The sequence below is a fragment of the Callorhinus ursinus genome, unplaced genomic scaffold (assembly GCF_003265705.2).
Source record: "Callorhinus ursinus isolate GAN/ISIS: 27379988/994484 unplaced genomic scaffold, GSC_fseal_2.0 scaffold74, whole genome shotgun sequence".
Classification (NCBI taxonomy): Eukaryota; Metazoa; Chordata; class Mammalia; order Carnivora; family Otariidae; genus Callorhinus; species Callorhinus ursinus.
In genome coordinates, this window is record NW_027397136.1 from 4,790,276 (window position 1) to 4,804,153 (window position 13,878).

Genomic DNA, 13,878 nt, shown 5'->3' on the forward strand with positions numbered 1-13,878 from the left:
CATAGGAGAATTCAATGTTCCATGACTGCCCTGGGGAGTTGGACAATGTGATTGAAGATTTAAGACAGACACAAGAAATATAATACATGTGTACATACACACATACACATTATATACATATATAATACATGTGATACAGTACATTTCATAGTGGCCAAGGAAGCATGACCTCACCCCTCAGTGGATGCCACAGATGTCACTCCTAACTAAATCCCACTGCACTGCCAACTGGCCTCAATCTTCTACTGTATTTCATTTTAGCTGCTCCTGTTAGGTGTGTTTGGAAGACCTGGGAAAGTGTCAGGATGTCAGGCTAGTAGTCAATTTCTAGAAGCTGTCACCACACTCCCAGCTGAGCCCAGACTCATTGCTCAGTGCAGATACCCACTGCTGTCCACAATCGTTACCTGCTACCTCTGGTCAAGACTCTCCCATCAGTTTCTTACCAGCTCCTTTCACCTGTTCAGAGCCTATTCCACAGTTCTCCACAAACCTGACATGCAGGAAACTCAAAATCCAGGTAGGTTGGTAGGTCAGACTACAAGAGTTTTTAAGAGGGGCTCCAGAAAATCAGAGACCCCCTAGCAGAGATACTGCATCATCATTCAGAATGTTTGCTTATTTAGCCTGGCCTTCTCGCAAGTTCCCACCACACCTGCTCAAGGAACCTCCGGTTCTTACCATAAGCAAGTCCCGTGGCCCCTTACACACGTGGGGTCGGGGAGGCAGCACACCGGGCCTGAACGCTCCTGGAGCTCTCTCTGAAGGCCAGGCCTCCGGGTCGAGCAGCTGCTCCGGGAGGAAGAGACGTGCTCGTGCTGAGTGCCAGGTGGACACCCAGGCAGGGCTCATGAGGAAAAGCCGAGAGTCGCTCCCGCTCCACCCTTGACCAGCAGCCCAATGACGTGACTTTGGCTCCAGGCCAGTCTCCTGAGAGGCAGCTGTGGTCAGGGCATGACCTGCAGATGGAACAGACAGAGGAAAAGTCTCTTCACTTTGACTTCAAATAATTCATTACAGATACTCAGAGTAGAAAAGGCCTTTGAAGTCACTTAATTTGTATCCTGTTGCTTTTCAAATAAATTTCCAGCTGGGATTTGGGTCTGGTTTTGAAGCAGACACTGTGCTTAAGCAACATCCATTTCTCCCTTGCTCCTTTCCAACAGAACTCCAGTGGTGTTATCATTCAGGGTAGGTGACCGTATGCCCAGCCCAGGGGCCCTATGCCGTCCGAGCAAATGCAGGCCCCTTGCCTGTGAGCAAGTTAGGGGTGGGCTTCTCACTTCTGGTCATTGAAAGGGGCCTCCTGGGGATGTTCCTGGAAATGTTTTTTTGGCTCTGAAAAAGAGAGATGCAGGAACTTATTCCTCTGCTGGATGTTGTCTTTGTCCAGGCACGTTATGACCATGATGGGGAAGCATAAGAACAGAGAAATAAAGAACCCAGGTCCTTGATGACATCACTGAACCACTGGGTTAAATAGCCCTAGTGCTCCCCTTCCTCCAGACTTCTCACCATACAAGTAATACATATCCTTGTTGTCTACGTTCACTGAGTTGAGTTTTGGGGTTTTGTTTTGACTGCCTACAGCTAAGATGATCCTAAGTGATGTGCCTTCAGATGTTCCTAAAACCACAGGTCCATATTCCTGAAGCATAATCTCATGATCCTGACTACAACTTCCCAAACTTCCACATCAGATGTTTCTCCCCACCTTTTCTTGGTGTTCAGTGTTCTCCCCAGACTTAACCCGTGTAACTGCCTTGTCAATACAGTATTCAATTCTACAGTACATGCCAATTTGGTCACTGAATCGTTAAACATGTTTGAGTCCCTATGAGGTACCAGACAGGGACGCACAAATGAAGCCCTGGAGAGTGCATGGTGGGCGAGACCCACTCCTGGCCAGGAGGTAGGTGAGCCCCACGAGGCAAGTGCCTCGGTGGGAGGTGCACCCCGGCCTGGGTGTGCATCAGGGATGCGGGGGTGGGGAGTGCTTGCAAAAGCACTTTGGAAAACAAACTCATTCTCAAGGGAAGAGCAGAAGATTGTCAGCAGAAAAGAGTGAGAAAGGCAGACCTTCACAACCAAGGATATGAATAATGATCAAAATCATCATAAACAATGGTGGTGGCTAGCATTTCCTGAACGCTTATAACGAACCAGGCACCGTTTTTAGGGCTCTCTGAGGATTAACTCATTCAGGCCTCCACCAAAGCTGATGAGGTAGCTCATATTGTTTACCTCATCTTATGGAAAACTAAACTGAGGCATGGAGTGGGTAAGTGATACAGGAAGTGAGTGACAGAGGCAGGATTTGATCCCAGGCAGCAGGGCTCCCTGGGCTCACACTCTTGACCCGTCTACACCAGTGATTCTCACAATGGTCACCAGAACAACAGCACCAGCAGCCCCTGGGAACCTGTGACAAATTCGATCTTGAGCCTCATTTCAGACATACGGAGCATGTGGTGTTTTAACAAGCCTTCCATGTGATTCTGGAAGCCCCATAATGTTTGAGAACCCCTGCTCGACACCATACACACATGATGAGAAAGGATGGCATATTCAGAGGAAGGTGAATGGTGGGAAGAGAAGCAAAGCCAGCAAGAAAGATGGGGTGGGGGGAAGAACCTTCCATATCAGCTTAAGGAGCACGGGCTTCACTGTACAGGCATTTTGGAGAAAGGCGGGAGGTGAGGCAGGGAACCAGCATGATCAAGCTTTGTCCTGTGGGACAAGATCTCTGGCACTGGTGCTAGGAATGGACTGGAGGAGAAGAGGTCAGAAGGAGGGAGCCCAGCTAAGAGGTGATACGAGCAAGGGCAGAAGCTACACTAAGTGGTGGCAGTGCAGAAGGAAGAGGAACAAGGGAGGCAAGAGACAGGTTGTGATAAGAGCTGGACATGAGATGCAGAGATGGCAGACGTACCCGGGATGCCTCTGTGGCTTCTAGCCTCAGAAACTAGGTTGGTGGTGAAACTATTTAGCCAGATGGGAAATGCTGGAGGAGGAAAAGTTGGGCAGGGAATATTAAAAAGGTCCATTTGTGAAATATGAAGACTGAGGTGTCTGTGGGACATCAGGATGAAGGTATTTCAAAATGCAACGCTAAAGAAGGATCTGGTACTCAGGGGCAGGGTCCGGGCTGGACATACGGGTTTGGGGTTCACCAGCATAAATGTGATGCTTGAAGCCAAGATGAAGTGAAGGCCGATCACAGATTGTGTAGGAAGGAAAAGGGTGAAAGAGTGAAGGCTGGATTCATGCAGGACACTAACTCCTTTTTTTTTTTTAAGAGAGGGAGAGGACGCACATGCATGTGTGTAGACTGGCGGGGGGGGGAGGGGGGGGGGGCAGAGAGAGAGGGAGAGAGAGAATCTTAAGCAGACTCCACACCCATGCAGAGCCCAATGTGGGGCTCAATTCCACGACCCCCAGATCACGACCTGAGCCGAAATCAAGAGTTGGACGCTTAACCAACTGAGCCACCCGGGCGCCCCAACACTAACATTTAAGGGACACCCAGAGTGAGAGAGCAAAGGAGACTCAGAAGCAGAGCTTAGAGGGGTAGATGAAAACAAAGGAAAGAATGCTGTCTCAAAATCCAAAGATAAGAAAAGCTGGAGAATATTTAAAGAAATAGAGGGTTGACAGTGGTTTCAAATGGGAAGTCTCACTTCTTCAAGACTGAGAAGAAACAGTGGATTTAGCAATGAGGAGGTCACAGGTGAACTCAGCAAGAGCAGTGCCAGGGGAGGGATGGAGGCAGAAACCAGATCCATTCACAGATTTATTCTCCAGATGGGCAACATCTACCACATGCCAGGCTTTGTGCTTTGTGTTAGAGATACAGAGACGAGCAGGACATACATGAGTCCAACCCCCACCAGATGGTGGGGGAAGACACACAATGAAGAGAAATTACAAAAATAATCATGGAGTCTCAATTGAAGTAAGTACTCTGATGAAGACACAAAGGGACATACAGAATGCTTGCTATAGAGAGCTATAGGGAGCATACAGCATAGAGAGAAGATGAGGGAAGGGAAGGCACATTTAAGGTGGAGCCTCCAAGATGAACAGGAGTGAGCCAGGGGAGAGGATGGAGAGCAGCTAGGGAGAAGGGACGGCAGACGCAAACTCTCTCAGGGAGAAAGAGCTTTTGTGTGTCCAGGAAATGGATGGAAATCAAGGTGAAGAGCACAACTTTAACACGGCAAGGAGTGGCCAGCAATGAGGCTGTGGGCCAGGTTAGGGATCTGGGACTTCATCCAAGCAGTGGTAGGAAATCACTGATGTTAAGCCTACAAGTTTAGGAGAGTCACCATCTGATTGGTATTTTTTAAAAAGATGACTCTGGCTACTTGTGGGGGAATGAAATGGGGAAGGGAGAGGAGGGACAGAGAGTGGATATATTGAAAGCAGCTGGGGAAACGTTATGGTCCAGATGAGAGGTAGCGGTGTCTTGCACCAGGGTGGCAGATGAGTAGGTTTGGATGAACAGATCCTAGAGCTACTTAGTAGGTGGGATCGGGACTGAGCGATTGGGTGTGGTAAATGGGGAGGAGAGGCTGAGGCCAGCTTGGGCTCTAGGGCCCCCTCTACATCCATTTTGGATACTCCCAGAGGACCACTGGGATGGAGTAACATGTACCCCTGAATTCCAAGCAAATGTAAGACCAAGCTAGGACTCAGCAGCAACTGGGAGACAAGTCCTACCAAGCCCTCCTCTCCTCAGGGTGCCCCTAATTCCTTAGAGATAAAATGATCTCTCAGATAGGAGGCCTCTTCAAGACCCCCTTGTTTGGTCATACTACTTCCGGAGTCGAGTCCTCTAGGGGTGGGGCTCAGAGCAGAACAAACCTCCATCACTCAGTCCCCGGGCTGGGCAAGCCACGCTGACTGGCTTCTCGCTAAGGCACACATGTACTGTTCAGGGCATTCATAAAATACATTCAGTACACTATGGACAATTCTAGGTCTCAAAGGCCAACCTCCATTGGATTACTTTTTCCACTCATAATTTTGTCAATTTTATTTTACTTTTTTATTATGTTCAGTTAGCCAGCATATAGTACATCATAAGTTCTTGATGTAGTGTTCAACGACTCATTAGTTGGGTATAACACCTAGTGCTCATCACAACACGTGCCCTCCTTAATACCCATCACCCAGTTACCCCATCTCTCTACTCCTTCCCCTCTGTAACCCTCAGTTTGTTTCCCAGAGTCCAGAGCCTCTCAGAGGCTTGTCTCCCTCTCTGATTTCTCTCCATTCAGTCTTCCCTCCCTTCCCCTGTGGTCCTCTGCTCTATTCCTTATGTTCCACATGTCAATTTTAAATAAATATGCTAGACTTCTATTTCTAACATAATGGTAGGCTAAGTACTTTGACCCTCCCACTCAAAACAACCAAAAAATCTTGTACAAAAAATATATTTTTAAAAATGTTTCTAATAGCGCATTGATGAGCTGGCAAGAAAGGAAGGAGTTCAGTGGCCAGGGACTTCTTCAGATAATGGAATATCCAGGTTTCGATTATAATAATGACTTTAATGACATTAAAGAAATTAAAGACAAGCCTGCAAATATGTATGAGGAGCAACAACAACAAATCATGAGAAATAATAAAGATTTGAAAAAAATGGACCAAAGGGAATTTTTAGAAATAAAACTTAAACAACTGAAATTACAATTTGTGGACAGACTTAAGAGCACATTAGATACAGTCTGAGAAAGAAGTGGTGAGGTAGGAGCTAGGTCAAAATAAACTAACCAAGATGCAGCACAGAAAGACAAAGTCTCAGAAAAATAGGAAAGAGAGCTTAAGAGACATGAGAAATGGAACCTAGCAAGTGTCTATTTGAAAGGAAAGAGAGAGAGAAAGCATTTAAACAGATAATGGCTACAAATTTTCTAAAAGGGAGGAAAGATGGGGCGCCTGGCTGGCTCAGTTGGTTAAGCAACTGACTTTGGCTCAGGTCATGATCCCACGGTTCTGAGAGGAGCCCTATGTCATGTGGAGCCCTGTGTCGGGCTCCACTGAGCATGGGCTCAGTGGGGATTCTTTTTTTTTTTTTTAAGATTTTATTTATTCATTTGCGAGAGAGACAGAGAGAGAACAAGCAGGGGGAGAGGCAGAGGGAGAGGGAGAAGCAGGCTCCCCGCTGAGCAAGGAGCCCAATGCGGGACTCAATCCCAGGACCCTGGGATCATGACCTGAGCCAAAGGCAGATGTTTAACCATCTGAGCCACCCAGGCAGCCGCTCAGTGGGGATTCTGCTTGAGATTCTCTCTCACTCTCCCTCTGCCCCTGCCTGCCCCCCCCGCCCGCTCACACCTGCATGCACATGCACGCTCTCTCTCTCTCTCAAATAAACAAATATTAAAAGGGAGGAAAGATACAAATAGACATATCCAAGAAGGCCAATGAATCTCAAAAAGAATAAATAAGAGGAAATCCACAACAGTTATACGTCAGTGAGACTGCAGAATACCAAAGACAAAGAGAATATCTTAAAAACAGCCAAAAAGGGGCTCCTGGGTGGCTCAGTTAAGCATCTGACTCTTGGTTTCGGCTCAGGCCATGATCTCAGGGTTGTGAGATCGAGTCCCCGCATTGGGCTCCATGCTCAGCGGGGAGTCCACTTGAGATTCTTTCCCCACCTCTCTCCCTCCCCTCTGGCGCTCCCCTCCCTCTCTGCACCCCCTCACTCAAATAAATATACAAATAAAATCTTTTTTTTTTTTTTCAAAGCAGCCAATGAAAAGAGACAAGTTACTTTCCAGTGATTACAAGCCGAAAGATAGTGGTCAAATACTTTCAACATGCTGAAAGAGAGTAACCATCATCTGAGAATTCTGTACCTGAAGAAAACATTCTTTATGAATAAGAGAAATGGGGGAGCCTGGCTGACTCAGTTGGTGGAGCATGCAACTCTTGATCTCGGGGTTGTGAGTTTGAGCCCCATGCTGGGTGTAGAGATTACTTACAAATAAACAAGAAAGTAATTAAAGAAGAAGTATAAGAGAAATGAAGGCATTGTCCATAAACAAAACTCTAGTTTGCCACAGCAGACCCTCATGAAAGGACATTTTTAAAAGGTATATTTCTGATAGGAGGAGAGAGATTCTAGATGGAAGATCTGAGATTACAGAAGGAATGAAGAACAAGGAAAACGAAAATGGATTTTCTCAGTCCGCTGACAAAAGAGCGTAGATCTGGAATCAGACATGTTATACTCATCTCTTGCTGTCATGTTTTACTACGTGGGACACTTAAATCTTCATCTTAAAAATTCATATAATAATACCACTTATGTGAGGTTGTTGTAAGGAATAAATGAGCAGACGCATACAAATGTTCCCAACATAGCTTCTGCATCTAGAAGATGTCAGATAAATCCCAATTTCCTAGCTCTTCCAAAAGTAATAAACAAGTAAGGAAGACTCTGTTAGCAACGGAGAATAGGAGAATGACTGCCACTGCTTGGGGATAAGAGACACTGTGGCACTTTGTCACAGCCGAGGAATCTGCACCACAGAGCAGATGCTTAGCACCTGTCTCCTTGTTATCTTTTCAGTCTCGAGCCTAAGATCTTTCAAACCCAACATCTATGATGCCTTTGTTTTTAAAATACCACATGTGTACACACATGTTCCAGGGATATATACACCCTGGAGTTCAGCTTAACTCACAATTTTAGGAGGTCGTAACAACCGCGTTGGCCCATCCATAGGGCAAAATGGCCCACGTCACCCACTCTCCAGTCCCAGGACTCTTCTGCCAATGAGCAGACAGTGAGCAGCACACAGACGACCCCTCTGGGGCCGCTTCGGCACCCCAGTCTTCATGCAGAGAGACACCCTCCCTAACTCCACCCCTGACATCACCCCGTTTCCTAAGGACTACAAACGAAGAGAAAAGGCAGCTAAGAAAAGTTAGCTTGGGCCGCTTGAGATCCTCTGCCTAATTTTCATTTGGCAACCATTTGGTGGGTGGGGCGGGGAAGAGGGGCAGGGAGGGCCGACAAAACCGGGGAGGGGACAGATAAATCCCGAACCAATCTTCCTTTGATGGTGTCAAGGAAACAGACACCAGTCCTGAGTCCTAAGACAGGGGCTGGCATCCTTACTCTGCCATCTGTTCCCACGTGTCCTTAGGCAAGCCACTGAACCCCTCTAACTTTATTGTCCTCACCTGTAAATGAGAGGCAGTAATTATATCGTGTCTGTAGAGCATTTTACAATTTACTAAGTGTTTCCACAGTCATCTTTTCATTGAACATGCACGGCCGGGTATAAAACACCCAGCATAATACTCACCTCACTGCTCTGCTGTGAAGATTTAAAAGCAGAGCCTGGGACTGCTGTACAAAGCGCAAAGAGCTTGTTCAACCTGAGGGATCATCCCCAGGGTGCTGGTCTTACCCTGTTAGGAGCGGGGGATTTGCTGTCCAAGCGGCTGCATCCGAATTCTGATTCTACACTTATTACCCTGCTGACCTTGAGCAAGTGGCTTAGCTTCTAGGGTCCTCACCTCTAAGCTAAGGAGGAGAGTCAGAGTCCCAGCTCCTGGCCCGGGGACCTGGGAGGCACTCAGTGAATGAGTTGACTTGAATCCACACCGAGTGAAGCTGACAGGTATCTGACCACGCTCACCCGCACTCACCTGCACTCACCGATACCCTTCATCCTCCAGTCTTTATTCTCCACGGTTGCCTCTACTCCCCACACCCCCGGGCAAATATTTGCGAAGGGCAGAACCTCTGGATATCAGGACACACTGGGGATTGTTTCTTAAAGACGACAAAGCCTCCAACTCACACTCTACTTGTGGGGCGTCTCCATGCTGTTTCAGATGAAGCAGAACCCAGGCTCCCTGGGGCGCCACTCAGCCTGGACCCTTCCCACTCCTGCCTGAGAGTCTTGCCTGGTCTTGGGTCACTGGCTGAGCCTCCATTCCCCCACTGAGGCTGAGCCGACACTCATGGACTTATTTTAATGACCTACGAAGCAAACGGTTAATTTAGCCCAGCCTGGTGAACAGTTGGAGAGGACTCCGCCGCAGAAAAGCATCAGCAGCCTCCATTTAAAAGGTTTTATCTTTGGGCGCCTGGGTGGCTCAGTCGGTTACGCGTCTGCCTTCGGCTCGGGTCATGATCCTGGAGTCCCGGGATTGAGCCCTGCATTGGGGTCCCTGCTCGGTGGGGAGTCTGCTTCTCCGTCTGCCCTTCACCCTGCTCTCTCTCGCTCTTTCTCTTTCAAATAAATAATCTTAAAAAAATTGATTAAAAAAGGTTTTATCTTTGTAGAGTGCTTTCACATTGTCACTGCTTCAGTCCACTGCTATGACATGCCACAGAGATATGAAGGGCGGCTATTTTATCAACGAGGAGGTTGAGGACCACCGTGAGCAAGGGCCATGAACCTGCTGCAGACTACCACTGCACTGCCCGAGCTTTCTGGCCTGTCCATCTGCCTGCTCCTGCTCCCGGGGAACCAGGTCCTACGACAGCTGCATCCTAGGAGGACCTCATTAGGACCCCCATCAGACCGGCATTTGCATTCAGCTAGGAAAAGGCAGGAGAACAGGAGGTGGGGCTTTGTCACTCAGTTCGTGTTTTAGGCTAAAAAAGCAAGCCTGCTCAGGAGCATGAATTCGGCCCAATGAGTCTGGAGTTTCTAGGCTAACTGCACTGAGCAGGGGAGTGGGCACGTGTGCTCCCTGGGGGAGGGCAAGGCAGTCAGCCATGACGGTCACTGGGCTAGTTAGCATCTCTTTCTAAAGGGCATCTGGGACCGCCCAGCCCTGACTCAGCTGCTGCAGACAGAGCGCGGCTCGGCTGCATGGAGCGGGAACCAGTCAGGGACCCAGGCAGGCAGGGGCAGAAAGGACCGGACCAGCCTCCGTGACCAAGCCTCGGATGTGGAAACCTGTGGTCCTATGACCAGGGCTGAAAAGAAATCAGGCGGCAGGCATGAGAGAATTCAGTAGTGGGCCTACAGTTAAAAGAGTGATCACCTGGGCTTCTCCTCATTCTGTTTTGGTTCGCTTTCCTCGTGGGTAACTTCATACGAAGAGGGTGGGTCTCTGTGGGTGGCCCTGCCTGCTTCCACACTATAGCCCTATAGAACCTTCAGCAGGGTGCTGAACACATCTCCATCCTCATGGAGCATGGTCCATATAACACTCCCACATCCGTGCAGATTCTAGAAATCTCCAAGTGTAGACACACATGAGCCCAGACAGGGCTGGCTGTGTTTGATTCTATATACAGCATCCCCATCTATGTGAGAGAGGAAGGATCAGAGAGTCCTGGCTCCCCACATCTTTTAGATGGTAAACTGAGTCAGTCATGACCAGCAGGAGGAGGACAAGGTAGCCCTTAAAAATATTGTTAGGGTTAAGGCATGTCTTGATTTCCATGCAGAAGGGCCCTCAGACACTGTCTATTAAAATGAACTGAAGGACCCTCACAGAACATTCCTCGCAGGACTCCCAGTGACCATCTATCTGCGGACCGTTCTTGAAGGCCCAGCTCAGTTCTCCCAAACACTGAGACACCTTGTCCAGAGCCCATTTCCTTCTAGAGCACACCCACTCTGTCCCACTCTCTTGCTAACAGTCACCTGTGCTGTCCCAACAAGTATTGGGCCTTTGCTTTTTCTCCCAGCATGACACAGTAGGTGCTCAGTCAGCATCTGTGGATCCATTTGGTTGAGGTTTTTGGGTTTGGGGGGGTGGCATTAATATTCAGGAAAACCACATTGATTGAGTCCCTAGAGTATCCGAAAATTCAGATGTGGTATGTGGTTTAACATGATTGTTATTCAGAACAAATTAGAGCTCTCTATTCTATTTCTAACTCCAGCAAATAGGGCTTGTGTGTTTAAAAAAATATTTTTAGTTTGCAATGTGTGATTACATAATGAAGGCCTAGTAATTTTTTTCATTAACATTCATTTCACTTAGCAGTTCCTTTTTGCGTCTTTGTTTCTGATTCAAGCTGCGGTCCAGTGTATTAAAATTGCTTTCCTTAAAAAGAAGTTCTAGAGCAGACTTTTCAGCTGGTCTTCCCCACCCCTCTATTTCTGACTGGCCTATGCCTGCAGCAGCTTACCTAGTGTGGAGTCAGGGGACTCTGCTCCCCTGTTTCAGGTGTGTTAGCAGAGTTCCATTATTCAGCAGACGCCACAGCCCAAGGGGGTTAGCCTTTGTAGGGAGCCGGTCTGGTGCAGAAGGATCAGCAGGCCGGCGGGGCGGCGGGCGGGGGGGGGCGGTTGGGGACGCATCAGTGATGGAGGTGTCTATACCATAACTAGATGTGTGAACTCAGACAAGGTGTTTAACATCTCTGAGCTGCAGTTCCCTCATCTGTAGAATGGGGATCCTGAGTCCTAGATTAGAAGCAGTGCCTGGCACGTGGTAGCCACTCACAAATGATCTTATGCGTGGGGCCGAGGTGAAAGGCTGCTGGACACCTGCCCGCTTCTCCAGCTGACTGGACTGGAGCCACATCTACCAAAACCAGAACCCTGAGCCCCCAGCAAAGACAAACCCCAGAAATCTGAGTAGGGGGGCAACACAGTAGGGGCAAGCACAGTCCAAAGAAGGTGATGACAAGCAGCAGGGAAGGTGCCAGAGAGACACACTGCAGAAGATAAAAGTGCTAGAAAGAGTGTCTGCTGGAGAAACGGGAAACACATTCTGGCATATTTGCAGCCAGGACAACCACGCCGTAGGGATACATTACCTTGTCCTGAGTAAATGCAGAGTCAAGCTCCATCAGGACACCAGGAGGGGCCAGAAGAGCACAACCCATCATGATTAAGAATAAGAACTGACAGGGTGACCAAGCCCCTGCCACCAGAGAGGATTCGCTGTCTCTCTGCCTGGGGAGGACCCATGGTCAAAGTTAAACTTGCACTTTATAGTACGTGTGTAATTACTTGAAAAGCTTAATTTAGCAGTTTGGTAAATTCCATTAGCAGTTTATCTATGGTATGTAATTAAGCTATTTTCAAGTAAATCCTTTTTGGCTAAAGGCTCTAGTTAAGAATCCTAATGGAAGATGGTTCATGTAATACATACCCAGATTCTAGAAACCTTCTGGGGTCGACACTAACGTGTGAGGCAGGGCTGGCTGTGCTTGATTCTAGACAGTGACAGTCCCACCTAGACGAGGGAGGAAGATCAGAGAGTCCAGAGTCAAACCCTGCCTCTGACATTCCCGTGGCCATGGGATGTTGCATCTCAGATGCAACTTCCTCATCTCGAAGGGGTGCATGCTAATAACTACCATATAGGATCGGCGGGAGAAATACACGAGGTGCTGTCTAAAGTGCTCAGCACAAAACCCAGCCCAAAGAGGACAGTCTCGTGTGGCGGAAGCGGAGAATAAAAACAAAAACAAACACAAAAACCAGAAAGTAATAAGGAAGAGCAGCAGAAAGATTGCCCAAGTGGAGGGGGCATCTGATGCCATCTGATGGCCAGGCCACTGTGGGAAAGGAAGCTGAGACAGGGCAAGATTGTGGACCTCTCAGGGGTCAGGGTTCATACCAAACCCCATCAGTTGGGAGGATGAAGAAAGCTCTGGTGGTGGTGGTGGTGGTAGCCGCACAACACTGAGTGTTCTTAATGATGCCACTGGACTGCACACTTAAAAATGGTTAAAACTGTCAATTTTATGTCCTGTATATTTTACTCCAATTAAAAAAAAAAGACCAAGTTACCACAAAAAATTCAAAAATAGCAGTGCCTGGGTCGCTCAGTTGGTTAAGCACCCGACTCTTGGATTCCACTCAGGTCATGATCTCAGGGTCATGAGATGGAGCCCTTCGTCGCGCTCCACACCAAGGTTGGAGCCTGCTTAAGATTCTCTCTCCTTATCCCTCTGCCCCTCCCTGCTCACGTGTTCTCTCTCTCTCTCTCTCTAAAAAAAAAATAAAGAAATAAAATAAAGCAGTACCCTAAAAGTCAACTCTCAGCCCACTGAAGACATTAAAACAAGAGTAACATAAAGGAGAGTTAGGGTCAGCTTCTCTCTGGGGGATTCGAGGGAAGGCAATGTCCGTGCACCCAGACGTCAACCTGAAGGCTACCACCTCCATCACGTGGAGCTGATCCTTAATCCAGGACATCTGTTTAATACAAGCTCCTGGAAGACCTGAAAACCCACACCTACCACAGACCATGGCATCAGAGAACGATCTAAGATTCTTATGCAGAACAATTTGTCTTTCCTGACGGTATCTCCCTGATAGTTATTTCTGAGCATAATTCAGATGAAACAGAAGGAAACTTCCAAGGATCTCTTCTCCTTCCCCTCCAGGTTCTCCGGGGCCAGTGGGGCTGGTGTCTTGTTCAGAGAGAACCCTTGCCTTTGGGAAGAATGCCCCTAACTCTCAGCCCATGCTCAGGTTATAAACAGAGCAGCTTTGACACCCCACCTCCGCCTTCCCCACAGAAAAACACACCCTGGCTGGAAGTACAAGTAGCCTCTCTGGCCAGTGGCTCTGACCCCTGTGGCCATGACCTCTCTGATGTCCGCAGAAAGGCATGCCAGCCTGGTGCCGCCATTCCAGACAGTAAAGGGCCGTCCTGTGCCTCAGAGCAGGGCTGCAGCAAATGTCCTGTGGCCTGCTCCTGGCCACACACCGGAGCCCAACAGCATTTCCCAGCTGTCCTTAAAAGCCCCAGGGGGCGCGCCTGAGTGGCTCAGTCATTAAGCGTCTGCCTTCGGCTCAGGTCATGGTCCCAGGGTCCTGGGATCAAGCCCCGCATCGGGCTCCCTGCTCAGCGGGAAGCCTGCTTCTCCCTCTCCCACTCCCCCTGCTTGTGTTCCCTCTCTCGCTGTGTCTCTCTCTGTCA

General features: G+C 48.5%; 1 protein-coding gene across 6 annotated transcripts in view; it reads right to left on the reverse strand.

Annotated features, from left to right (window-relative positions):
- CRACR2A (calcium release activated channel regulator 2A) overlaps positions 1 to 13,878 on the reverse strand; it is a 129,702-nt gene that overhangs the window by 111,609 nt on the left and 4,215 nt on the right. For 3 of the 6 annotated variants that reach the window (XM_025851808.2, XM_025851801.2, XM_073886985.1), the window contains exon 1: positions 682 to 809. Coding sequence is in view for 2 of the 6 variants with exons in the window: in XM_025851807.2 (XP_025707592.1) it covers positions 682 to 852 (171 nt within the window). In the remaining 4 variants the exon portion in view is untranslated. Of the gene's footprint in view, positions 1 to 681; positions 960 to 12,096; positions 12,181 to 13,878 lie in introns of those variants that run through there. The other 3 variants (XM_025851807.2, XM_073886984.1, XM_073886983.1) reach the window with 2 other exon arrangements.